The 27,096-nt window shown below is 44.5% G+C and overlaps 1 protein-coding gene across 1 annotated transcript in view; it reads left to right on the forward strand.

Annotated features, from left to right (window-relative positions):
- Window positions 1–27,096, forward strand: part of Fndc3b (fibronectin type III domain containing 3B) — a 225,779-nt gene that overhangs the window by 160,905 nt on the left and 37,778 nt on the right. The window contains exons 9-17 of the mRNA XM_013016157.1: window positions 1,307–1,445; window positions 4,577–4,630; window positions 17,059–17,183; window positions 18,304–18,478; window positions 20,342–20,428; window positions 21,833–21,971; window positions 23,882–23,953; window positions 24,363–24,481; window positions 26,378–26,483. Of these exons, the coding sequence (XP_012871611.1) occupies window positions 1,307–1,445; window positions 4,577–4,630; window positions 17,059–17,183; window positions 18,304–18,478; window positions 20,342–20,428; window positions 21,833–21,971; window positions 23,882–23,953; window positions 24,363–24,481; window positions 26,378–26,483 (1,016 nt within the window). The remainder of the gene's footprint in view (window positions 1–1,306; window positions 1,446–4,576; window positions 4,631–17,058; window positions 17,184–18,303; window positions 18,479–20,341; window positions 20,429–21,832; window positions 21,972–23,881; window positions 23,954–24,362; window positions 24,482–26,377; window positions 26,484–27,096) is intronic.

The raw sequence follows: 27,096 nt of genomic DNA on the forward strand, positions 1-27,096 counted from the left end.
TCATTTGGGAAGAGTGTGCTTTCAATTGAAAAAAAAAATAATTTTCCATATAAAAGAAGTGGAAAGCTAGAAAGTATTGTGAGGAAACTTGTGTTATTTGTGGTTAGAAAAGAGGAGGGTAGTGTATGTCCTGTCTTCACAGCTTCTCTTGAGACTCCACATACATGTGTTCATTATTGAGCTAAGTGCTTTGAAAGTGGAAAACAAGCAGCTTTGTGCAAGATTGCAAATATTCACATGGATAAACTGTGTCTGAACACTGTATTTGTTTTAGGAGAGAGAGACAGACACTCAGCTGTAGCAAACATGTTTATGTGTGAACATCCATTTTTACCATATGAGCAGTGGGTTCTGCTAGATGCTGTGGTGCCTGCCTGTAATCCTAGCTTATCAGGAGGCTGAGATGTGAAGATTGAAGTTCAAAGCCAGCCTTGGCAGAGAGTCTTTATTTCCAGTTAACCAGCAAAAAGCTAGAACTAGAGATATGGCTCAAGAAGTAGAGTGCCAGCCTTGAGAAAAAAGGCTAACCAAGAGCTTGAGGCATTGAGTTCAAGCCCCAAACTGGAATGCACACACGTGCACAGATATACACGCGCGCACACACACACACACATACACACACACACACACACACACACGTACTCATGCACGTTACCTGAAAGATGCATATTCCATGCTTTTTCTTTCTCTCTTTCCAGCCTATGAACTCTGATCATTGAGTCTTAAGCTTTTCTACCAACTTTTAGATCTCCATACAAAGTCAATCAGAGAATACCTTGATGGAATTTAGAACAAAGATTTAGAGACCAATCTGGGGATTAGATTTTCTTTTCTTGTTCTTTTTTCTTTTGTTCTGAGGTTTGAACTCTGGGCCTGGGTGCTGTTCCTGAGCTTTTTTTCTCAAGGCTATTACTCTACCACTTTAGCCACAGGTCTATGTAAGGTTTTTTGGTGGTTTATTGGAGATAAGAGTCTCACAGACTTTCCTGTTTAGGCTTGCTTCAATCCTCAGTCCTCAGTCCTCAGCCTCTTGGTTAGTTAGGATTACAGGTGTGAGCCACTGGCACCTAGCAGATTCATTTGCTTGTTGTAAAACAAGGTTGGGTGAAGCACATTTAAACATGGGCCAGTTGGGATGGTTGCCTCTGTAGTACTTTCCACTGCTAGATCAGAACCAGACCAGCAGGTCAGAGCACAAGTCACAATGCTCCTCCTGCTCACCAAGGATAGCCAGCAGGCGAGGTAAGTACCAGAATCCTGGTCTTGAATCCCAGCTCCCCACACTGACTGACTGTTCTCTTTACAGGGTGTATGCCATGTACAATTCTGTGAAGGGATCGTGTTCGGAGCCAGTTAGCTTCACAACCCACAGCTGTGCCCCAGAGTGCCCTTTCCCGCCCAAGCTGGCACACAGAAGCAAAAGTTCCCTCACCCTGCAGTGGAAGGTGGGTACCCCAGACTGTGGAGAGCCATCTCCCATCAGTGTCCGCTGAGGCCATTTGAAATCACAGCTTCTGTTCTGCTAGAGCACTTGGCATGGTCCATAGTCAGTCACATTGCACAAGCACTTATTATGATATCAGAAGTCGCCATTTCTAGAAGACTTGACCAAGGGATGGGAAGAGGACCTTGGAATTCAGTTTCCATGAGAGATTATAGATCTTCTAAGATTAGAACTAATAAGTGATATAAATATTTAAAAATAACTAAATTCCCATACTTTCTTATAGTTGATTTTATTTCAACAAATGTTTGAGAACTTCAGCATGCTATTTTTATAATGAAAGATGGAGAGAGAAAGTATGTTTATAGTTTCTATGGTTTCTTTCATGAGTGACTCAAAATATTTAATATTAAAGACTTCCCAGTGAGGCTACAGTGGCTCAAGTCTGTAACCCAATTTACTCTAGAGTCTGAGAACTTAAGGATTGTGACTCAGGCAGAAAAATTCAATAGACTTCATTTCTAAAACAAGTAGCAAAAACCACAGGGCTGGGCTAGCTGTGTGCTGGTGGCTCACACCTATAATCCTAGCTACTCAGGAGGCTGAGATCTAAGGATTGAGGTTTGAAGCTAGCACAGGCAGGAAAGTCTATGAGACTCTTCTTTCCACTTAACCACTCAAAAAAATGGAAGTGGAATTGTGGCTCAAAGTGATAGAGCCCTAGCTTGAAGCAGAAAAGTTCAGGGATATTGCCTAGGCCCATGACTAAATAAAAAAACAGGACTGAATGCATGGCTCAAGTGGTAGCACCGTCCAAGCCAGCAAGCCTTGCAAATATAAAGCCCTGCATTTAAAAAGTACTTCCACAAGAAGAAGAAGAAGAAGAAGAAGACTTCTTCCCAGAATATATAGGATTCTAAATTATATTTAGGCATTATTAGTTTTGGCTAATTAGTCTTTAGATGTTTCAGGATAGTTAAAAGTCTAAATTATATAGTAAATCTTGTAAAATACAATGTACTGGCTAAAATAATAATTTAAAAAAATACTACCAAAGCAGAAATAGTATTGAACCTTCTTTAAAGTGTGTCCTTAGCTATGTTTTTAAGAAACAAGATCACTCTCAACCTCCTTAATAATTTTTATGTTTTGAAATGCAGTTACAGGGCAGATCATAGGTCAGCTGGCGTTGTGTGGTTTGGTAGGGATCTAGTGTGAGAGGTAAGTCGCTGGGAGATGAGCTGAGAGGAGCCCTCAGTTGTGACCACGTGGGCTTCTCTGTGTCCTCGTGGGGGGCCGCCCGTTCCATAGCCAAGAGCCAGCCCTCAGTGTATTGTTGGGACAGAGGCAAAGCGTGGATGGCTTAGAATCTGAACTATTTTATTTTCCTTTCTGGCTGCCAGGGATAATGCAGGTCAGTGATTTCCCACCTTGTCAGAGTTTTCACAAACACCTGGTCATCTTGCTTTATACCTTGATGAATATCCATCTGTTTATTAACACATGTTTACTTATGTAAATGTAAGGAAAGAATTTAAAAAACATACTGATAGTGAAAAAATATATAAGCTCTTAAGCTTACCAGAGGGATCCCGGGGTCTTTCCAACCTAAAGTTGGGAATCACTGATACATATTTTCTCTGCTTAATATCATACCTCGGTAAAATTTAGGTCTCAGGCAGACAGAGCAATATGAGAAAAGTTCAGTTGAGAATCAGAAATACATTCTTAGCTTATTCATTCTTACCCAAGCATCAAAGTCCTGGATTTTCTGATCATAGTGCTTCAAGTAGAAGGCAGAGGACAGGAGACATTCTCTGTCTATGACCTGTCCCCACTTCCATAAACTCACTGAGAGAACTAAAGATCTGCTGGCATCTACCAGAGCCTGTTACGGTAGAGCCAGCAGACTTGGCTGAGTGAGAGTCCATCTGAGGAACGCAATGCCCACGGGGCAGGATAGCACTGAAGAGTCTACTCCTTGAGTAGATTCAACAAACCATCAAAGAACTTCTTACAAATGGGTTCTTGTCACTTATTGAGAACTTTAAATGCATTCTAGCCTGTCTTCCAGGCCCCAAAAGCCTGAGATGACAGTTTTATAATCCCCTGGGCTCAGAGTTTTAAGACTCAGGTTTTGTGACACAGAAGGAGAAAGAGAGGAGGTAGGAGGGCTTTAAATATGACACTTAATCTGCTTGGTTAACAGTAGTAAACAGTGACTGTTTACTGAGAATTTCTCATAAAACTGGATAGTTTCATAGTGATTTACATACATTTGCCCAGTTATTTATCACAGCTATCTATGACAGAATAAGAAGTCAGACATGGATATTAAACAGCCAATTCCAGGATGCCCTTGACAGGCAGGTAGCCGGGTCCAGAGTCAGATGCAACAGCAGGGTGGGACCTTTTCCACAATTCTCCAGACTCTTGTTATTTTCCAAAGGAAGAGCCAGGCCCAGGCTGTGAAATCAGAGCTGGAGTCTCCTTTTCACCGTTCCAGCTTTCCTTCTGAGCGTTTGTGCCCCACCTTGGGGCCCTTCTTACTAGTCCAATTCTGCAAAGCATCCTTTTCTCCAAAGTTCTCTTGTTTGGTTTTCTCAATAAAATAGATGTCAAGAGAGGAAAGGAACTGATGGAGCTTCTTTCTGCTAACTTAAGGAGCAAACAGCCTCTGTCAGTCTATCCAAAGGGTCCCTTCTCCTTAGACACCACACACAACTTTCTAATCTTAACAACCCCATCTTACAAGCACACAGACTTGCTTGTGTCTCCTAAACCCCAGCAATGCTTGTGTTTCTCAGTATCTTGTTTTATCACTTGAATTCAATGGGATGAAATCTTCAACGTTTTGTCCACTGAGGAAGTAGGACCACAGGGGCCTCTGGGCGGAGGTTGTGGGAGGAGGCGGTGTGGCCATTTGTGGCATGGCTTACTGGTTGTGAATTCTGTCTTGGGGCTAAGCTGCACTCAAGCTGGTGTGGGGTGCTTGCCTAGAGGCACCAGGGACTGCCGGGGGTCTCTCCGAGAGAGCACGCGGCTGTCATAAGCCCCGTGTTGAAGTCATGTTGGTAGCTCGTAACTTGTTTTTGAACAGCTTTCTCCAATGTCATTTTGTTATTTTTTTAGGCTCCAATTGACAATGGTTCAAAAATCACCAACTACCTTTTAGAATGGGATGAGGTAAGCATATTTTCACATTCATCCATCGAAAACACCATTTCAAAGATAAATTGCTGAGCAAATAGCATCATATATGCTTTTAGAAGACATGTTAATTGGGGTGAGGTGGGGGGGATCTTAAGCGGAGACAAATTTAATAGTTACTGACCTAGAAAGGAAAACAAATTGTTGAACAATGAATTGCACATTAAAACCTATTTCCCTGGTTTATTTTTGAGCTGAGCTGTGGAAGATCGGGCATTATCTATGTTGACTCAGTGTATCATCAGGCATAAATTTGTATTAAAAATGGACAGCTTTGTCAGTTTGACCACTTGATGGGTTTTGTTGTTGTTGGCTCTTTGATTTTGTCTTTATGATTTGTCCCATAAACATGTTCGTTTATGTAAACAGTGCGTCTTGATGCTTTGTGGTGTTGATGAGGTGAAGCACTGGGTTTGGGAAATGTGTCTTGCACTCCCTTTGTAGAAAATGACACCTACCTGTTGTTTGCTGTAGATCTGGTGAGCACTCGCATGGGAGAAAGGCAGAAAGTGCTCCCACCCCCACCCCAGGCCTAGGGCCTGAGCCTTGCTCGGTTTGACCTTCCTCTCACAGGTGCCAAGGCTCCAGAATCATGTCTACCACGGAGGCTCCCTGCCAGCTAGTGGCCCAGGTGCCGCCATCACAGGCAGCAAACGCCTGGGCAGAGGAAGCCCTTGGTCTCTAAAAAGCAACTGTGCTCTTTTGTTCCTAGAGATCTAAATTCCATTCATTCATTCCCCCCTGCTTTTATTCTGTCTTCTTCTGTGGTGGATCAAATAGTAAAAGGATTTTAAGAACAGAAAATGTGGAGTTAGAGAAGAAATCCAAGTGTTTGTAACTTAACTGGGGGTGAAGGGATTGAAAAATCCAAAGTATAAGTTTAAACAAAAAGTGACAACTGTTACAGAAAAATATTCCAACAGAATGCAAGAGGAATATAAATATACATATGTACATACATTCATACATTTGTACACACACACAGAAGCAAATTGACTGAAGTTCAGTATATGCCCGAGAGATGTGTAACCAATGATGTATAACCTTTTTGAACAACTAACTTATGTTTAACAGAATGAATACCAGGATGCTGAAATGTGTTTGTCAGGGAGAGGTCATGGGGAGAAGGTGCAAAATAATGGCTAGAGAAGACAGGTGGGCGGATGCAGGTGTAATACTCAATGTACACCTGTAAAAATGGAACGAGGTAACTTGAGGGCATGGGTGGAGCTAGGAGAGATGGAGAGAATGGTAGAAGGGATGACACTGATCATGTTGCATTGTACCCATAAAAAATGATATGTGGAATCAAACCCCTCTGTACAACTACTTTAAGATTAAAAACAGAACAAGAGGAAGAAGAAATTAAAGAAAAAAAAACGGATGCAATTCTCAGGATGGAATTTTGATGCAGGATGTTGTTTTCTGTGAAAGCTTCCCCCAACCCCCTTTGCTGGCTGCATCAAAGCAGCTTGACTTCCAAGTTCGAAAAGACAGTGATCCATTGTTGTCAGAATGCTTGTGAATAGCTCATATGTACAGATTGGCCAAATCTCAGACTTATCTGGGACACTCTACCTGCAAGGTGGATTTCATTTGTAAAGGCTTTGGTTAGAAAAATGAAGGCTCCTCTGTAGCCCTCTTAGATGGTTACAGACAGTCGAGAAGGCTGGATGGGAGCTGTCTTATGTCTCCCCTTCCCCCTCCCCCAGGAGAAGAGTGGAAGCTCAGTGCCACCCTGCTTCTATGTGTTGACCTGATATGTTTGTTTTCCCTTATGTCTTGATGTTTTCTAGATAAACTTTACTAACAAGAGGAGTGTGTGTGTGTGTGTGGTCTGTCTGTCTGTCTGTCTGTCTCTTGTGGATTTTGCTGCTTCTCTGCTTGGAACTGTGATCAACTAAGTTCAGGAGGTCAGCGTGTGTGCGTGTGTGTGTGTGTGTGTGTGTGTGTGTGTGCGCACGCGCATGTGTGTACGTACACACAAGTGCACATATGCACACACACTGTGGCTTGGACTCAGGACCCGCACTGTCCCTCTGTCCCTTATATTTTTGCTGAAGGCTAATGCTGTACTATTTGAGCCACAGCTCCACTTGTGGCTTTTGGGTGACTTATTGAAGATAAGCATCTCACACCTGTGAACCATTAATCCTCAGATCTCAGCCTCGTGAGTAGCTAGAATTACAGGTATGAGCCACCAGTGCATGGCTATTCGGTAGTATATTTGCTTTATAGTCTACTTCTCTTAGTCCATTTAAAAAGACTAAACAATGGTTTTATTGAGTTTCCTGGCATGGAGAATAGATAAAAAGATGACAAGGTCATTTCTGCTCATGATTTTGGAAGTAAAATTTCTGACCAGACAATCTAGCAGTGTGTGAGTCTAAACTTGAACGTAAGCTGGTGGTCAGTAGCCCTCTTGAGGACAAGTTCCTCATGCTGGTCTCTGAGTTCCATAGTCCCACTTTACCCAGGCCATTGGCTGCAAGGAAAGAAACCAAACGTTCAAACAGCACCTGGCCTGCAAGAAGTGTAGCTCCACGAGGCCTGTGCTGGCCCTCTGAAACCTTCTGTTGGTAGATTCTGGTACCAGATGTTGCCCAAGTAGGGTACAGAAAGATTATGAGGTACCTAAGGAGAGTATCACTGCCTGAGATGAACAGGGGTGAGCTCAAAGGAGATCTTACTCAGGAGGAATGAAGTATTGCAGTCTTAGTGAGAGTATATTCTTTTGCTCAATTTATAATCAAAGGAGAAGCCACCTTTACGTCTGCTAAGATCTACAGCGCTGCACTGAGCTAACCTTCTTTGAAAGATCTGTCTTGAGCAGAAGCTTAACCACATGGTGATTTCCTGAGAACCAGGGAAGGCATGGCTTGAGGCTGGAGAACAGTCCTGGTCCTGCCATCATGCATTCAAGTTCATTGTCACAGAATCCACATGCTGTTTCTCCAGATGACTTGATAAGAGTTCACTAGCTACCCATTCTTCATTAATGACTCGATAGTCCCTTAGTGGAGTAAATGACGATGGAAAAACTGCAACTTTCAGGTGTCCCCGGTTTCTCAGCTGGTCTCAGTTTTAATTTTCACCGGCCATGAGTTGTTTGGGGTAACCTGAAATGGTAGCTGGCCAAGGATCCACACTGGAATGACTATGATAAGTCTTAAGGTTCAGGGCTTTCCTTGGTGATTGAGAATGGGCTGTGCACTGTTGCAGCCCTCTGGCCTCTGATTCCTCCCATACGTGGCTCCATTTCAAGCAGAAATGACCGCACACTTGCTAGGCAGGGGCTCTTGCTTGAGCCATGCTCCCAGTCCCAGAGGGTTTAGTTTTAACCCTTTCTACTTGGTTACTCTGTGTGTGTGTGTGTGTGTGTGTGTGTGTGTGTGTGTGTGTGTGTATTGGTTCTGTGGTTTGAATGTAAGGCTTCTCGCACTTGTTTACTTTCTCAAAGCTGTACCACTTGAGTCACACCTCCACTTCCTGCTTTTTGGTAGTTAATTGGAGATAAGAGTCTCATAGACTTTTCTGCCCAAGCTAGCTTCAAACTTTGATCCTCGGATCTCAGTCTTTTGAGGTGGTAGGGTTGTAGGCACAGCTGATTATCGGTTGTTGATTGTTGATCTTCCTGACTCCACCTCCATGTTTATTTTAATCTGTTAGTAATCAAAATGGCAGAAGGTTATTTCTGCTATATTTCAGCATTGTGCCTATTACCTATCAGTTACCTCCTAACTGGGCCCTGGGCCCTCTTGGCAGCCTTTCTAGCTCACTTGCCCTTATGCCACTTCTAGCTGGACTTCTTGACACATGTTGGAATCTAGTGGAACAAGAGATTTGGAGGACCCAGACACCACTAAGGTAGGGAGGAACTTTAGGAAAATAGTGGACAGCCATTGCATGGGATCTCGTAATTGTCTGCTCCATCTGTGTTGAGGTTCCCAAATAGATGAAAAACAATTTTTTTGAAAACTTGGGGAAGGGGAACATATTTCATGGTCACATAGGAACTTGCCTTTCCAATTTAGGGGAGGAAAAAGCAAGTTGTGTAAGGGGAGCATGTTTGGAGTCTGAGCGTCAAAGTTTTACTCTAAAATACTGCTTTCATTAATTGTGCTAGGCAAATGTGGCAGTGTGGTCGCCGGTCACTCAGAGCAAAACCTGAGTCTCCTAAGATGGCCCCGTGAGTGTGTGCCATGGATTCGTGGTGATGTTGTTTAATTGGTGATGCGGTGTTGACCCACAGAGGCCCGGATTAGTGTTTGTGTGGTCTGTGTGTTCTCTCACTGGTTATAGGGACCTCAAACAAGCAACTGGGCCTCTGAGCCTCAGTCTCTCCACTTGCAACAGCATGCTGGTATGTCAGGGCTGCTCAGATTACCTGGGCACATAGCAGATGCACTGTTTTGTTCAAGTGCGCTTCAGTAGATGTTAAGATGTGAGGTAGGACAGCAGTTAAGACTGTTTGAAGAGAATGTGATAGAAGGAATTTAAGCCGGAGCCCTGGGGCCTACGTTGCTGGTTTGAACTGAACAGAAACTGATTACTAGTGCAGTCCATAGATGTAAATATGTCATTGGCACAACTTCCTGCCATGACATGTAAGGAACATATGGAAGATCCAGGAAAAAGAAAAATCACCTTGTGAGAATAAGATGGGTAAAGTTCCTCTGGATCTCTGTGACTCAGCTGGCCCAGAAAGGAAGTTCACATCCACATCTGATTTCCTGGTGACTAAAGAGCCAACACAGCTGTGAAACTAAGAACAATCTAACCATAGAAACGAAGGCAAACACAGCATGAAGTCATGACATAAAAGGCCAGCGGCAGGTAGAGCCTCAGCAGGCCAGGCCTGGCCATAGCTGGCAGTTCTACTGTAAAAAACTTCCTGGAACCATTGCCAGCCCCACAGGGAAGCTTCTTGAACATCTGATTCTAGAGAGTCTAGGCGAGCTCATGGAAAGACTAAGCTTGTTCCAGAGGAGAAGGTTGGTAGCTTGGTTATCAGTTAGGCCCCTGTGCAAGTTTGGGTGTTGGCACCTGGTGTTGATGATCTCCCAGCGTTGCTTGTCACTGGTGGATGTGCACATGGCTTTCTGATGTGATGCCTGGCATTCTGGGCATGTAGAGGTAGAGCATTAGCAAGCAAGAGTGACTGACCAGGAGCCATCCTGGGAACTGGATGCACTTTGTCTATGCAGTCGGCCACACTACCTTAGGTTGAACAGTGTGTTGGCTCCATGAAGAATACCAAAAAGGTTGGTTTCTATTCTCTGACCCAGCACCAGCACCTGGCTGGAGTGGGCAGGAAACTGGCACTTATGGGGACTGGGGAGTTGGGAAGGGGCGGGATTCATCAGACACTGTCCACCAGGGACACCAACGTCCTAAGCTGCCCCATATGGTGGCCAGTGTTTGGCTGTGTCACATCCAAGGGTGGATTCATAGAAGCAAGGGAAAGAAAGGGAAGGGAAGTCAGCCCTGAAAGACTTTACAACTCAAACACCAAGTTAACCAAGAAGGGACCCCACTTTTAGGACCTACAGCCCCAGAGATGGCGGGCCCACAGCAGACTTTATATGGGAGCTCCTGTCTGAGATGAAATCGTAAAGACTCATGTTGGCCCCTGGCATCCAGTAGTTTGATTGTTAGGTTTGCCATGCCTGCCGGTTGCCAGCTAGATAGATGGCAGCCACCGTGGACCTTGGCTTGTTGAATGGCCCAGGCCATCCCTTGGTTCATTTGTGAGTTACATAGGCAGCTTGTCCTAAACCTCCCTACCTGATCCTTTCCCTTTCCCTGGGACACATTGATCTTACCAAAGCCCTTATCCCCAAGTGAACCTAATATTTGGAGACATATATAGGAAAGTTACAGCCGCTTTTTTCAATCAGAGGACCTGATGATCCTCCCACGAAGAATACAGTTAGTATTCCAGACGATGGAAGGGCACTTCGTGACACACAACCACAAGCCACTCCACCCCTGTCTTTGCCAGTGTGCCTCTTTACTAAGGCATCGCTGAGAAGAGCGAGGCTTGGCACAAGGAACCTTTGAGTCCTCTCAGATACAGTATACCCCACTTTACTGTTATACACCCCCTCTTATACATAGGCAGCTGACCACACGCACGCAGTATTTATCTTCGATGTTGCCTGGGTTTGGCTGGTGCTGGAACAACTTCTAAATATAGGCACAGAAGCAGATGAAATCTTACAACCTGGCCAGAGTTCAGTTGGCCAATATAACGTAATTTTTTTAAATTGTAAAGGTGGTGTACAGAGGGGTTACAGTTACGTAAGTCAGGTAATGAGTACATTTCTTTCTGAGCAGTGTCACCCCTCCCTCTCTCATTTTCCTCTCCTTCCCCTTTCTCTCCCTAACTTTATTTTTCATTTGATTTATCATTTTCTGACAAGTTGATCTATGCCATCTGAAAGCATGCCCAGCCCAGAATCACGTTGTCCATGTCTGGATCTAGCAGTCCTGAACCATAGGCACAGTCATGATAACTGATAACCAGCTTTGTTTCTCAGCTAGTAATCCATCCTGGTATGCACAGCTCAGAAAGGCAGCTCTTCCCAGAACAACCCATACGAAAGGGAATCTCTGGAACACGAACACAATTTAAGAAAACACCCTGCCAGTCAGAAAGTCTGCTAGCACATGGCCAGAGCAAGCTGGGTCACCTGTATTCTAGCTGTCTCATGTTGACACTCTCTCTCTCTCTCTCTCTCTCTCTCTCCCTCCCTCCCTCTCCCTCTCCCTCTCTCTCCATGTGTGTATGTGGAATGAAGGTGTTGTAAATAGGAACAGGGGATCAGTTCCAGTTTAATTTTAATACAATTGAACATAGCAGTCAGCATCATCATCCAGTAGTGTTGGACATAGCCACTTGCAGTGGTATGAGTGCCAGGCTGATTAGCAGTGTTATCCAGGGCACCCTCAGCCCCAAAGCCTGAAGAACTATGCTTGCAGGAAGATAGGATTCACAATTCTATGCATTTTATGCGTAGAACCAGCATGGAGGTATTAATTTCCTCAATGAAAACGCAGCTCATGTAGATGATTCCTCCTCCCAAGTACTGAAGATAGGCGTCAGGAGGATACAGGCTTGAAAATCCTTTTTTTTTTTTTAAGTGACTACAAATATCCTTTAAAAATTATTTAGTTATTAAGTTTAATTTTTGACTGTAGCTAGAAAGAAAATCAAGTAATAAAAGGGGTAAAGGAGAAAATAAAAACAAGTTCCTTAAAATAGTTAAAAATCTTTCATATTATTTATCCTCAAATTTTACTTCAATGTGATACAATGTATGTATATGAAAATAGAATGAAACCTATTATTTAGATAGTTAATACACACTAATATAAAAAAATGGCATAGTGTTAAGGCATTTTTCCCCCTTTGAGAAAGAAGATCCTTGTCCCTGAATTGTGTCACACCTTACACATTTTCAAAGATCACTCTTGAGATGTAATCGTGTAAGAGTATCCATTGTAAATATTTACCATGCTCCCTTCTCTCACCCCTGTATGTCCAGGACAGGTCTGTCATCATGCCTGGGATCCTTGACTGAATGTGTGACCCTCTGAGATGTAAGCAAGGACAAGGTCTTGGATCCAGGGGTGCAGGTGCTGACAGCACACTGTGTTCTGAAGGTGGGGGTTCTCCTTCAGAGATGGCAATTGCCTTTAGTAGGTGCATCCAATGTGACACAAGGCCCCTGCTTGCCTCAATCCGGGAACACAACATGCATAACCCAGACCAGGTGAACCCTGGACAAATAGACTTGCAGTGACAGTAGGGATGTGGGAATGGAAAATAAGCTGACCAATGGGGTCGAACATGTGGATTATACATGGTGAGAATGCAGAGAAAGAGGTCATCAGGAATGGGAAGGATGGGTCTGACAGTCATGAACGTAAGACTGGCAATTCTGAAGTGTGTGTGTGTGTGTGTGTGTGTGTGTGTCTGTCTGTCTGTCTGTCTGCCTGTCATGGGGCCTGAACTTGGCCTTGAGGCTGTCCCTGAGCTCTTTGGCCCAAGGCTACCACTGTACCACTTTGAGTGAAAGCACCACTTCCAGTTTTCTGGTGGGTAATTGGAGATAAGCGTCTCAAGGACTTTCCTGGCCAGGCTGGCTTTGAACCACAGTCCTCAGATCTCAGCTTCTTGAGTAGCTAGGATTCTAGGCGTGAGCTACCAGCACCTGGCTAATTCTGAGATTTATTTCCTGGAGAGCAGTTTTGACCAGGAGGCAAGGATGACACCCCGGTGCTCCCCTGGGGTGATCAGTGTGGATGGATAGTAGATGAACGAAGATGGGTACTCTGCTGCATGAGAAGAGGAACCCCCAAGCCTGGAGAGTGAACTAGGCCCGGCGCATAATGCTTTCCCCAATGCCAAATCACACACCTGGAGGCTAATCTGCATGCAGTTGGCTTGCACGCCAAGATTTCTCCACATTCTAGCAAAGATTACCCTTGCCCTCAAATGAACTCGGGGCGAGCTGTGCAAACAAGCGCTTGGGCATGCCCAAGACTATGAAGTGGAAACAAGCCAGCCAGCCCTGAAAGTCAGCCCTCCTCCATTTTTTTCACTCCCAGGCTAGGCCAGTAAAGTTAGGCCTGAACCACTCCGGGCTTTAGATAAGTTCATGTCATAGTAGGTCAGTAACCTAATGGCCAGGCGTTCCCAGTGACCAGAAGTGTGGGCTGTGGTCTCCTCATGGGTTTTTCTAATTGAGGTAGTTCCTCCTTTGCAAGAATGGGGAACCCCAGAGCTCATCGTGGGGTTCTCCCGCCCCACTATCTGCCCTCCAGGGTGTCGGTGGGTATTCCAGGGTTGCTGGGATTGCTCTTGGGCACCAGCCACGTCCTGTGCCCACCCTTTGCATCAGTCTGCGTATCCTTTCCTCTTTCTGACACACAAGTGACCTGGCACTAGTACCTGATCAGAATGAGGCCTGGTCACGACTGGCCCTGCTCCACCTGTGTTTGACCAGATCACCGGTGACAGCAGGCCTCAAAAGCGGCAGCATGGTGCCCATTTCAATTAGAGAATTTGGCCCGAGGCTGATTTCAGATACTGAAATGTAAGTTTTCTAGGTTAAGGTAAGTACCTCAGGAATCCTGTGGGTTTAAAATATAGTTTATGAGGAGGAATGTGGCATCCATCATAATCTCTCAAATTGCTTTAGAGCCACACTACATGTGTAAAATGTCAAAGCAAGGATTTGCTATCCAGAAAGCTTTACTGACAGTAACAGCTTGGACATATTTAGTTTCTGATAAACTTTCCCATTATCAATCAGTTCATGTGACTCCTTCAATCTTCTACAGCATTCTATCTTTTCTACCCTGTTTGTCAAGAGTAACAGGGCAGTATTGTATTTGTAAATACTGTCTGTCAGCCAGGAACTGGTGGCTCATGCCTATAGTCCTAGCTACTCAGGAGGCTGAAATCTAAGGATCATAGTAAGAAGCCAGCTTGGGGAGAAAAATTCTGTGATTCTTACCTCCAATTAACTAATAAAAAGTTAGAACTCACATAGTAGAGCACCATCCTTGAGCAAAAAAGGCAAGCAAGAGTGTGAAGCCCCAAGTTCAAGACAAACACACACACAACATAATAATATATTTTTCTTTCTATGTGTCCCTTTCAGATTAAACTCCATATCCTACATGAATCTTTTCTTGTGCCTGAGATATTTTGTTAACCTGCTTTCTCTTCTTTTTGCTCCATTCTCAAGACTTCTAAAATAGTTCCCATAAGGTTTAAGTTTATAAAATATTGCACTTACTTACTCAAACATTACGGACATTGTTCCTAAAATTCTATTCCAAGGTTCCCATAACTCTGGAGCTCTCTACATGTTCCTAAGTTCCAGGCATATAGTAGTATATCTCAGAAGGGTTAAGATGGGTAATTCAACGTGCATTTAGTTGGAGCAATTATTCTGGATACTGAAGTAGAATTGGTTTGGTTTGGTTTGGTTTTGGTCATGGGGCCTGAATTCAAGGCCTGGGTGCTGTCCCTGGGCTTTTTTGCTCAAGGCTAATAGTTCTACCACTTCTGGCTTTCTGGTGGTTAATTGAAGATGAATCTCATGGACTTTCTTGCCTTGGCTGGCTTTAAACAGTGATCCTCAGATCTCAGCCTCTTGAGTAGCTAGGATTACAGACGTGAGCCACCATGGGCTAGTAAAGAAAATGCTTTGAAGGTCCTGCAATTCCTCTTCCTGGATTCTTGAGTGAGTACCGCCCTTTTAAAATAGAAGTCTACTTTCCTGCTCTTGGTGTCTCTCCCCTCTTTCTTATTTAGGTCATAGACAGTCTGCATTGTACCGTATAAAAACCAATTAACCTAGTAAGAAAAGACCAACTTTATTTCTTGGCTGTAGGGCTGCCAAGATGAAACAAAGACATAGGGAAAAGGAAGCATTGAGGAGGAGCCAGCATGGGTTTTGGAAGGGAGAATAGCTTCTGCTGAGTTCAGAAATAGAGGAGCAATAGCAGTAGACCTTGCTTCAGCCTGAAATGAATGCAGAACACACCAGGAGTCTTGTGAAGCATAATCAGACACAGGTACTAATCATGCAAATCTGCGCACAAATAGTTTTCCTATGAATAAATCAGCAGCATCGACCTTGGCATTCAAGGTTAAATAAGCACACAGTGGCCTCGATCAGCGTTCCCATAGTTTTCTTACACTTACCTCTCAATTGAGCCATATTTAACCCTAACAAAATGAGCTTTAGGACTTCCATTGCCTTTGCTGGAAAAAGTTCTGCTTTTCCTCGTGAGGAGATGGGGTTGGATGGTGAACAGGACTGTGGTCTAATTTTTCGTAGTCTGATGATCACACTGGCTGCATCCACGTATTTTATTTTGAATTACACATCCCTTGGAATGTGCTCTATTGATAAACATTTGGAAACCTGCTCAGAGATGCTCAAATGTGCCAAGGGGGGGAAATGTGTTTGCTTTTGGTTCTTTATAAAATACACTGAGAACTTCAAACATATTCCTGAAGGCCCAAGGTTTCACTAGTGAGAAGACTGTCCACTGTCAGCTGTGATTTGCTGTTGGATGCGCAGCGATAAGTTATATGATGTGATGGATTATGGGTAGGAAATTTTCTCCTAGCACATGGCTCACATGAGTGTACCATCCCTCTGAGCACTACATAACACAGCTATGTGTTGCCCTTACTGCGAATCTATTTAGATACCGTACGGGGCTTATTTTTCTCTTAAGTGATATGAAGTATCTTGGAAAGATAAGAGACTTAGAGTGACTGCAATACATCTAAATGAGTTCTGTCAATGTTCTGAAGGCTTGTAAGGGATCAGTTCATTTCTTCAAGTACTGATAGAGCTCAATTTGTGTAAAACACGAGGAAAGCGGGTATGAGTCAGGTGAAGCAGGCATACAGGACTCTGGTATTCAGGGACCAGTGAACAAACAGCTGGGTGTCACTGGGATGTGTGGGGTGGGGATGGCCAGGGCCACAGTTGCAGGAGAGAGGAGACACGTCCAGTGTGTCCCTGAGGCTGTCCAGGCTGGTCTTCAGTACATGGGAGGGCCTGGAAAGACCACAGTCCCAGCCAGCCATCCCTGCAGTGGGCACCCAAGTGAAGAAGGGGGTTCTTAGAGATGGTGATCCTTAAGTGAAGCATACTTTGTACCTGAAAGGGCTTTATATGCGTACTGCAAGTATAGGTAGGCACTGGCAGCCCACACTTGTAATCCTGGCTACTCAGGGGGCTGAAATCTGAGGATCAAGGTTCAAAGCCAGCCCAGGCAGAAAAGTCTGGGAGACTCTTATCTCCAATTAATCTGCAAGGACCTAGAAGTGGAAGTGTGGCTCAAGTGGTAGTGCACCATCCTGGAGTAGAAAAAAGAATAAAACAAGAGTGTAAGGCCCTGAGTTCAAGCTCCAAGGACCAGCACCATAAAAATCAAATAAGTAAAAGAAAGAAATCCAAGTACCCGTGGATGACCCTTGGCACGGAACTTCCTGTGCTGCCTCACTTTACGTTAAGGATGAGATTTCACCCTGGAGTTCTTTCTGTGCTACATGGATCCTTTCATGTAAACTTTCCTTCTGTTGGCTGTGTTCATTCAAACTAGGAAATTAATTTTAGTTTTAAATTGCTCCTTCGCTTACCTATGGTTATTTTTTTCCCAAAGAGTTGAACGCATATCATAGTATCAGAATGATACCCATTAATTTGTGCAAGGAGGATGCATTGGTGATAACTTTCAGTTTTGGAGTGACTCAATCAGTGAGCCAAGTCTAGTGATACTGAACAGTGCAAAAGAAGCCGCACCCTGTGGTGCTGAGGGCAGAAGGAAGACCTTGCATGCGTTGTCTTCTTATTTCCTTGTAGGGGAAGAGAAGCAGTGGGTTCCGACAGTGCTTCTTTGGGAGCCAGAAGCACTGCAAGCTGACCAAGCTGTGCCCGGCCGTGGGCTACACGTTCCGGTTAGCCGCTCGGAATGACATCGGCACCAGGTATGATGCTGGCTTCTCTCAACTTCCAACTTGGAGGCCATGTTTCTGGGTGTCCTGTCATATTGCCAGAAGGCATAAGGAAACCTGCTGCCCTCCACAGCTGCACATTCTCTTCCAGGAAAGCCTCCTTTGTTGGGAAAGACCTGTGGAAGGGATAAAGTCACTCTGGCCTTTCTGCGGCCTTCTGTGAAGACCCCATTAGGGGGTCTCTGAAAACAGAGATGAAAGAGACAGGCAGCTTTTGAAAGGAACCCTGTAAAGGCATGAGTACTTCAGATCTTACATCTTTTTATTTTTATTCCAAACCCTTTACTCAGTTACCTTTTCCGGTTGTGTGTGAGATGCTGGCTAGCTGTAGTTCTCAAGCCCGGGGTGGATAGCCCAGGATGGAGAGACTCGGAGCTGTCTTTGTCGCTGATCCCACTTAGGCTGTAGGAGAGGGGGGAGCAGGTGTGTGGCTCCGAGCTCTGTGCTGTGGAGGCTGTGGAAAGACCACCTTTGGGTTGCACTTGCTGTGCAACTCATGATGAAGGAATGTTTTCTTCTATCACTGCTTATGGAAACATTTCCTTTAAAGATGTGGCCAGCAGCAGCCTCCTACCTTCTCTCCGGCCTACAGAGCCTCTCCCTTTCCTGCTTGGAATTTAACAGAAGTACTTGTCCCAGCCACAGTGATGATTATAGCTTTAGAGCTCCCTAGATAAAAGGTCATGTGAATTGGAGATTGCACACACTTAGGAGAAACAACATTGTATCTATTTGTAAAACACTGAAATTGATCAATAGACCATTCTTTGTGCTCACATTGATTTGAAAACCAGTAGTTTTAGCTTGATACACAAGGTTCTAGGCTGTTCTTTCTTATAACTTTGAAGAGGAAAACTATATATTGGTCTCCAGTAACTTGGTATGTTTTTCTAAGAGTGGACGATAGGGGGCGATAGAGGAAAGGGAAAGTCATGGTATTGAATATCACATAGGTCCCTTGTCTGCCCCTTTCTCTCCTTCACAGCCGTGTGTGTGTGTGTGTGTGTGTGTGTGTGTGTGTGTGTGTGTGTGTGTGTCTGTGTGTCTGTCTGTCTGTCTGTCTGTCTGTCTCACTGTGTTCATTTCTCTCCAGTGGCTATAGCCAGGAGGTGGTGTGCTACACCTTGGGGAACATCCCGCAGATGCCCTCTGCTCCAAGACTCGTTCGGGCTGGCGTCACGTGGGTCACGTTGCAGTGGAACAAGCCAGAAGGCTGTTCACCCGAGGAAGTGATTACCTACACCCTGGAAATCCAAGAGGAAGAACACGTAAGGTTTACAGATCATGCACCCCGCGCAGGTTCTGTGTAAGACAGCATTATGATAGCCCTCACAAAAAGGTGCTCAAGAGCCACTTGCCAGATCACCACCACTACCCAAGGCTAGCCTGCGCTTCCCCGTCTTGGTAAACGGTGTCCCCTCCTTGTAGCTGGGGAAGACAGAGCTCCATGAACTTATCCTTCGCTCTGTATATAATTACTCAGCAAATCCCACAAATCATTCTTAAGAAATCCTTCAGTAGCCAGGTGCCAGTAGCTCATGCCTATAATCCTAGTGGGTAATCCTAGCTATGCGGGAGGCTGAAAACTGAGGATCCTGGTTCAAGCTGACCTCAGACTCTTAATTAACCAGCAAAAAAAAAGCCGAAAGTGAGGGTCTGGCTCAAGTGGTAGAGTGTCAGCCTTGAGCAAAAATTCCAAGCCCTGAATTCAAACCTCAGTACCCGCACCAAGAAAAATAATAATGAATGAGAATCCAGAAGTCAAACCGTATGTGCAGAGCTAATGTAGTGGTCTCTGAGCCATGTTGTTCACCCCTGGTTGTGTCAGTGTCCTGTCATTGTCACTCTGTCCCAATCCGTGTGTGTTCTGCACATGAAGCCTTCGTGTGGCCACGCCCCGCTGGGCCTATTTCCTGTCTCAGAGCCGCCTTTGTCCCTTCCAGAGGAAAGGCCAGGCCCCCATCCAAGTCCAGATGGGGTCACAGCCACGGTGTCCTTGACCTCTGCCTCCCCTCCCTCCTGTCCCCTAGGTCTCCTGTCACACATCACCTCTGAGGACAGCCCTTCCCTGACCACTCTGTGGAAGAGTGCTGTCCAGTCACACCTACCACAAGTGGCACCAGGCACTTGAAATGTATCCACAGACCTAAGGAGCTGCAGTGTTCACCCTATTAAATTTGAGTGTGAAGAGTCACGCATGGCTGCCGTGTTTAAGTCACGCCACTGTGGAAAGCAGCGCCTCGCTGTCCTGCTTTTTACCCAGCTTTAGCTTGTGTCCTAAACCACAGACTTTGTAGGAGAGTCAAGTGGGGTGGGGTGCTTTTGATGGCCTTCTAGGTCAGCTGTGTGTATGTGTGCGTGTGTGTGTGTGTGTGTGTGTGTGTGTGCGCGCGCGCGCTTGAGCCAGGCTGAATCACATCTCAAGAACACAGATAAGAACCTGGTGCCCCGAAGTTGTGCTGCAGTATTTGATGAATGAATAAATGCTTGATAGAAAGTAAATTAACTCTCTTAAGGGAGGTTTATCTTTCTCATCTAAACTGCTGTTTCTCTCTTGGTCAGAAGAGGGCACTGTTGTACCCAGTAACCTAAGATGCCCTTTTGTGAAGATCGCAGTACAAGAAGCTTTTTATTTGTGATAAATACATTATTAAATAATTGTTTTCAAGTATTTACTGCTTTGAAACAATGAAGTTGGCCAGAGCCAGGGGAAATGACAATATAATAGAATGATTTATTTTGCTTATTTTTGGAAATAGGACTGTCGATTGAACTCTAGGTAATTGCATTTTTGTTTGGCTTTTTCATTCACTTGAATCTCACCTCCATTTCTGGCTTTTCGGTTAATTGGAGATAAGCATCTCACAGATCCTTGTGCCTGGGCTGGGTTTGAACCATGATCCTCAGATCTCAGCCTCCTGAGTAGCTAGGATTACAAGCATACGCGCCAGTGCCTGCTGAAACATACCTGAATCTCCAGTGCTGTGTGTGGCACCTGGGGCTTCTGATACTCTCTGAAGCTCTGCCAGATTTGTCCCCCTGCCTAGAGTAGGAGGAGGCTACATGTGAGTTCTATAGACCATGCCCAGAGTCGGTGATGCTGATGATTCTTTCTGGCTTTTCCTTCTCAGGATAACCATTTCCACCCAAAATACACTGGAGAGGATTTAACCTGTACTGTGAAAAATCTCAAAAGAAGCACACAGTATAAATTCAGGGTGAGTTGATCACTTTGGTTACCTAAAGTAGTAGTAGTAGTAGTAGTAGTAGTAGTAGTAGTAGTTATTATTATTAGTAGTAGTAGTAATATTACTGTTTATCATTTCAAAAGAAGCATCCTGGTTAAAAAAAATAAAAGTTCACATTTGTGGCCTCTTCCATGTTCAAACTAGCATTGGGATTTTAATAGACATCCCCCATTTTAATTTTAAACTGTACTATTGAGACTGAAAATTGTCCTAATAACAGCACAGCCAGGTGGCCTGGCTGGAAATAGCAAGCCCGATGAGAGTGTATCTGTGCCTCTCATGTAGGGCCAAGTGGTTGAATTTGGTTTCTAGTAGTCACTCGGTAAATCTTTTGTCAAATTATCCCATGGAAAGAAGAACGATTTGCTACCAAAAATTCCTTCCTTTGTCCACAAGATGGCACTGTCCTACTCCTAAATAAATTGCATCATTTTATCAGGTTTTCTCGCCTTGTTTTTCCTTCCATTATACAATAGGATGTAGTTAATAATGTACTGATTTTTTTTCTATGTCTTCTTCAGAAGACACAAATACATTCACCTAAAACCTACCTATGATTTTATCTTTAGTGTTTACTAAAATGTTTAATGTTTACCAGAAGATACAGACCATAAGTGGTCACAAATAAGGACTATTAAATTAATACTTGACTTTAGAGGTAGAAACTGTGTGACTGTGTATGTATTTCACTCTGGGTTTCTGAGGACCTTGATCTTGCAGTGTTAAAAAGTCATGTGCATTATGGTGGATGAGTAGATCAAGAAAATATTGTGTGTGTGTGTGTGTGTGTGTGTGTGTGATATTCATACAATGCAATTTTACTCATTAGGAAGAATAATATATATCATTTGCAGAGAAATGGATGAACCTGGAAATAATTGTTAAGTGAAATAAAGTCAAGCTCAGAGAGACAAATGGTGCATGTTTTCTCTTATATATGAAAGCTAGGCCTAAATTGTGAAAGTGTGTACAGGGCCATACATACATATACATAAATTAACTAAAGGAAGGGACACCCCCCTGGCGGGGCGGGTACAACTGCTATGAACAACTAACTTATGCTTTTACAAGATGAATACCAGGAGGTTAGAACGTGTGTCACTGAGGATGGTGTCATAGGGAGTTGGGGCAGACACATAGAGAAAGGATGGGCAAATGAGTGAGAAAATTCCAGGTATCTATTTGAAAATGGAACCAGGTAACTTGAGAGGAGGGGTGGGGATGAGAGATGGGGAGAGCAATGGATGGAAGGGGTAACACTAACAAGACTTGTTGTACACATACACTGACATGTTGAATTGAAACCCCTTAAAATGGAGCAACGAGTTAATTTTATAGAACGTCATCCTGAGTGAATTCTCGGTTGTCTTCCAGCTGACTGCTTCAAACATGGAAGGGAAAAGCTGCCCAAGTGAAGTGCTCGTTTGTACAACCAGCCCTGACCGGCCGGGGCCCCCGACCAGACCCCTCATCAAGGGCCCGGTGACAGCTCACGGCTTCAGTGTCAAGTGGGGTACGGAATGCATTGGTTTCAATAGTGACATACTGGTAATAATAATACCAAACTCTGATTTGTGAGCATAGGGCGCATTTGGAGCATACAGGTGAGCAGCTCTCCTAATTAGAATAGATACTCCCTGGGTTGTATTCTAAAATGTAGAAGAGGGATAGACAGAGTAATAGGCCGAATTTGATCAATGTGCTATTTATAGGCATATAAAAACTATCACAGTGGAACCTCTCTGTATGATTAACATATGCTAATTAAAAAAAAAAAAGACAAGCCAGGCACTGGTGGGTCTTGCTTGTAATTCTAGCTGCTCAGGAGACACATCTGAGGATCACAGTTCAAAACTATCTAGGGCAGGAAAGTCCATGAAGCTCCTGTCTCGGTTCACGTGATAGAGCACTAGCTTTAAGCAGAAAAGCTCAAGGACAGCACCTAGACCCTGAGTTCAAGTCCCAGGACTGGCACCAAATAAATAAATAAGCAAGAAACAATGAGATTTTCTTTTCTTTTTTTTTCTTTTTTCTTTTTGTCGGTCATGGGGCTTGAACTCTGGGCTTGGGCGCTGTCCCTGCATTCTTCAGCGCAAGGCAAGTGCTCTACCACTTGAGCTACAGTGCCACTTCTGGTTTTCTGGTGGTTTATTGGAGATAAGAGTTTCACGGACTTTCCTGCCTGGGTTGGCTTTGAACCGTGATCCTCAGATCTCAGCCTCCTGAGTAGCTAGGATTATAGGCATAGGCATCGGTGCCCGGCAAAATGAGATTTTGATGTGTTGCTAAATTTTATAACTTAATGGATTCTTAAAGTTTAAAAATCTCATTTATTTATTTCATAGTTTTCCTGAATTACATATTTTCCTCCTTAAAATATTCCTGATTTGGGTATGGAAATGGATCAATATATAGTCTGTTCTTCAATAGATCACCCTTAAATTGTCGGTAGACAAAAATTAATTGAAAAATTGGCATTGAAGGTGAATTACACAAAAGAAAAAGAAAATGAACTGCAAAATTTAAGAGTGTCCTCTCAAGTTGGTTTTGTCATGTGCAGTGTTTGTGTTGCAGTGACACAGGAAGAGTTGTGTCTTCCTAGCCTTTGAGCACCTCCCTGAACTTAAGGATGGTCTATTGCTGAATGTCATGTGGAGTTTGAGGAGGAAGCCTGGATTGTCGCAAATAACTAGAAACAGCTAGTTATTATTGATAGCTAGTCAGAGGATGTAGAGCTGTGTGGTTTTCACTGAGGGCATATAATATATTAACTCAAAGGCAAAAGCAGGAAACATAGAGAAGTCTAAAATACCATCTTACCAACAGCCAAGTGGCATACAGGAGATGGAACCCCTCTGGAGGCTGCCTCAAGGTACCTGATCATGTTGAGATAGAATCACGAGGATGTCTCTTTCCCTGGATGACAAAAGACACACAGAACTACAAATCCTGGTGTGCTTTTTGGTAGACCTAGAATGCGCTTGTCAGAAAAATCCTAAGAAATTATTTAACAATACAGTATTAGACTTCATACTTGTCTTATGTCTTATGAAGCATGATACACAAGTGGAAATAGTAGGTGAGAGGTGAGAGGAAGTGAATTCCCAAAGGTTGGTCACTGGGAAACGTCCCTCCCTGTGTAAGCATGGAGACAGTGAGCTAAAAGTCAAGACTTCTCAGAGTTCATTCACAGAGTTGTGCTTTGAGGCAGTTTTGTGCCCAGAGCATCAAGCTCCCACCGGTAGACATCAGTGGACCGTATGTTGAGCTGTCATAGGGAGGGTCTCTGCACAGGCAGGACCCTCCCTCCTTAGCTACCTGCCTCCTGAGTGAGTTCTCGGGGTCCCAGCTCTGGGGTTGCACCTGGGATGGGGGATTCTCTATAGCCAACCATGACACAGGAGACATTTGCTTCCTTCCTAGACCCGCCGAAGGACAACGGTGGCTCTGAGATCCTCAAGTATTTGCTGGAGATCACCGACGGCAATTTCGAAGGTAGGGTGAGAGGCAGCTAGCTACTCCGTGCACAGGCCGCAGCGAGGCCTGCTTTTTCGAACTTGCTCCGCGCTGTTACGGTGATGGGGCAGTCACGGTCCCACGGAAAACCAGTTTGAATCCCATAGTGGCAGCTTTGCCTTTCACACAGAACTCCAGAGAGCAGTTTTTCTATGTTATTTTAAACCAGAGTTCCTAGTGAATCAAATAAATTTAAGATTCTCATCTCCAAATTAGTCGTACTTTCTGTGGGAATTCATTGAAGCGGAGGGGAGGGGAGGCGAGGTGAGGGAAGGAGGGGGAGGTTTCCATGGAGACTATAACTTGTTTCTGACCGTCAGTAATGGTTGATAGTGTTAGGTTTTTATTTATGAGCAGCGTAAACTTACCCATGATTCTTGTCTTACAGCCAACCAGTGGGAAGTGGCCTATAGTGGATCTGCTACAGAATATGTTTTCACCCACCTGAAACCAGGCACTTTGTACAAACTCCGAGCATGCTGCATCAGTACTGGTGGGCACAGCCAGGTGAGTTTGTCTCCAGCTAATAGTACCTCCTTGATCAAGTGTGGCCAAGCTGCATCGATCATACCAGAATACAATTGCAGGTTCACAATGCATTTTCAAGGGCCAAGCATGCGCCTATAATCCCAGCCAGTCAGTCAGAGATTGGGAAGACTGTGATCTAGTGCCTGCGCTAGCAAAAAGTGAAAGACCCTACCTGAAGAGTAACTAAAACAGAAGAAGGCTGGGGTTATGGTTCAAGTGGTAGAGCACTTGCCTGGAAAGCGTGAGAAGTCCTGAATTCACATTCCATAACACCAAGGGAGGAAGAAGACATTATCTCAGCCATGCCTAGTGTCACTGCCATAGGATTACACTAGGAAGTGAAAAATAGACCCTTTCAAATTGTACTTTAGAGGAAGAAAAGATAGGCCCCAATGATTATCAGCTGAATTAAGATGGCTGCCAGTTCCCTCATCACTTACTTATGCTTCAGGAACATTTGAAAATTGGTTAGGATTTGCATCCACTAAATAAAGGAGACCTGAAAGGAAGTATAGAACTTAAGAATCAACAAGGCAAGACTTGTGCACACCTGCCAATTCTGTTAAAGGGCGTCCTCTGCTGCCCTCTTCTGGCAAGTAGTGCTAGAGACCCTATAAATCTCTGAGGGCAGCAGCCCTACCTTGGTTTGTGTGACCTTGGCTCTGTGACCTTGGTCTGGCCAGGTAACCTGTCAGGAACCTTCCTCTCAGCCACATGCTGAAGGATAACCTAATAAATGCACATGGAGTACTCTGGACATAAGCTAATGGCATGAAGTTGAATGAGAGGGACATGATCCCTTGGAGAGATGCTACTTAACGGTGATGGTTTGAAACCTTCATGCTTAAGAGAGGGAAGCAGAGATGTTGACTGGCATCCTGGCATAGGAGAAGGTCTACCATTCTGAAAAAATGAACGGGTTTTCTTCCATCAACCCAACTTTAACATTTATTATTATTTTTTCTCCATCTGCCCACGGCCCCCAAGGAGGTACTGTGCTATCTGCCCTGCCCCGTAGACAGAAATTCTAAGGCAGAGCCAAAGCTCTCCGGGATGCCTTCTGGGACAGAGGACCTCCAAACCAAGGCACAGAGCCATTATGGTGTCTCCTGTGGGAGGGGCTGCGCTGCACACACCTTTACTGCTGGACCTGTAGAGTCTGTGTCCTCTGACATGGTGCCTGGTCCTTCAGACCCTACTTCCTTAGCTCAGCAGTAGCAGGACCCGCTGGCCCACAGCACACTCTGGTGGCCGACACTGGATTTATTGGCTCTCCTACTCGGTCTCTGGCCAGCCATTTATGGCCCATTCTAAATGTTCACTCAGCCATCATTTTGTGTTCTCTTCTGTCCTCATGAAGGCTCTAAGTTCAATGTAGAGCAGAATAATTATTTGCTAAAGTTATACAACACTCAAACCTATTGGTGTGAGTTCAGAAGTAATCATTCTTGTTTTCAAGTGTGCCTCCTGCAGACAGTCTACATTCAAAACACACACATCTGTAATCCTAGCTACTCAGAAGGCTAAGATCTGAGGATCGCAGGTCAAAGCCAGCCCTAGCAGGAAAGTCTATGAGACTCTTATGTCCAGTTAACCAGCAAAAGCCAGAAGTGGAGGTATGACTCAGTGGTTGAGTTCCAGCCTTGAGTGAAAAATCCAAGCAAGAATGTGAGGTCTAGAGTTTAAGTCCTCATACTGGTGCACACACACATCCACATATACACACACGCACACACACATCCACACACTGACATGAAAGTTCTTCTACCCAGGGCACATACAATAGTGTCTACACATTCAAACTGTGCACCGTGTGAGGTCAGATCTGCGTGCTGTGTTGCGTTTATGAAGAGCTCTCCCCTGTTTCTCCTGCAGTGTTCCGAAAGTCTCCCTGTCCGCACACTGCGCATAGCGCCCGGCCAGTGTCAGCCACCGAGGGTTTCAGGGAGACCAAAGCACAAAGAAGTCCACTTAGAGTGGGGTGAGTGAAGAATCTTCACCTTACCTGGACAGGGGCGGTCAACTGACGATTCATGCTTTGTCAATTAACTTCCAAAGCTTCCTTCATTTACCTGGGCCTAGATCCCCTCATTCCCTCCCCTTGCTGTTTGGACTCCCAAGGGCCCCCACCCTCCCTCTGTCCCTCATGGGCACCGGGCCCAGCCACTCCTGCCTTTCTCAGGAATCTTTCTAGATTCCTCAGCTTTGCTGAGAGCTTAAAGCAAGACACGCTTCCCAGGCTGCCGTGGGGGGGGGGGGCGCCCTGACGGGGTGGTGCTGTTGACACTTTCTTTTTTTTTTTTCTTGCTTTCTTTTCTTTTTTTTTTTTTTAAATTCACCTGAATAGTCAGGGAACTTCCACCTATTTTACTTAGGTTTTCATTTTTTTCAAATTCCGACCAGAAAAAGCTATAGTTGGAAACTAGTTACATACTAGTTTTACTCCAAAGGAGTAGGATCATTCAGATTTACTCTATAAAAGTATGCAATCCTTGGCTGGGAAGGTGGCTCAGTGGTAGAGCACTTGCCTTGCATGCATGAGGCCCTGGGTTCGATTCCTCAGCACCACATAAGCAAAAAGAAAAAAGCCTGAA

This window comes from Dipodomys ordii, unplaced genomic scaffold (genome assembly GCF_000151885.1).
Source record: "Dipodomys ordii isolate 6190 unplaced genomic scaffold, Dord_2.0 Scaffold30, whole genome shotgun sequence".
Lineage (NCBI taxonomy): Eukaryota > Metazoa > Chordata > Mammalia > Rodentia > Heteromyidae > Dipodomys > Dipodomys ordii.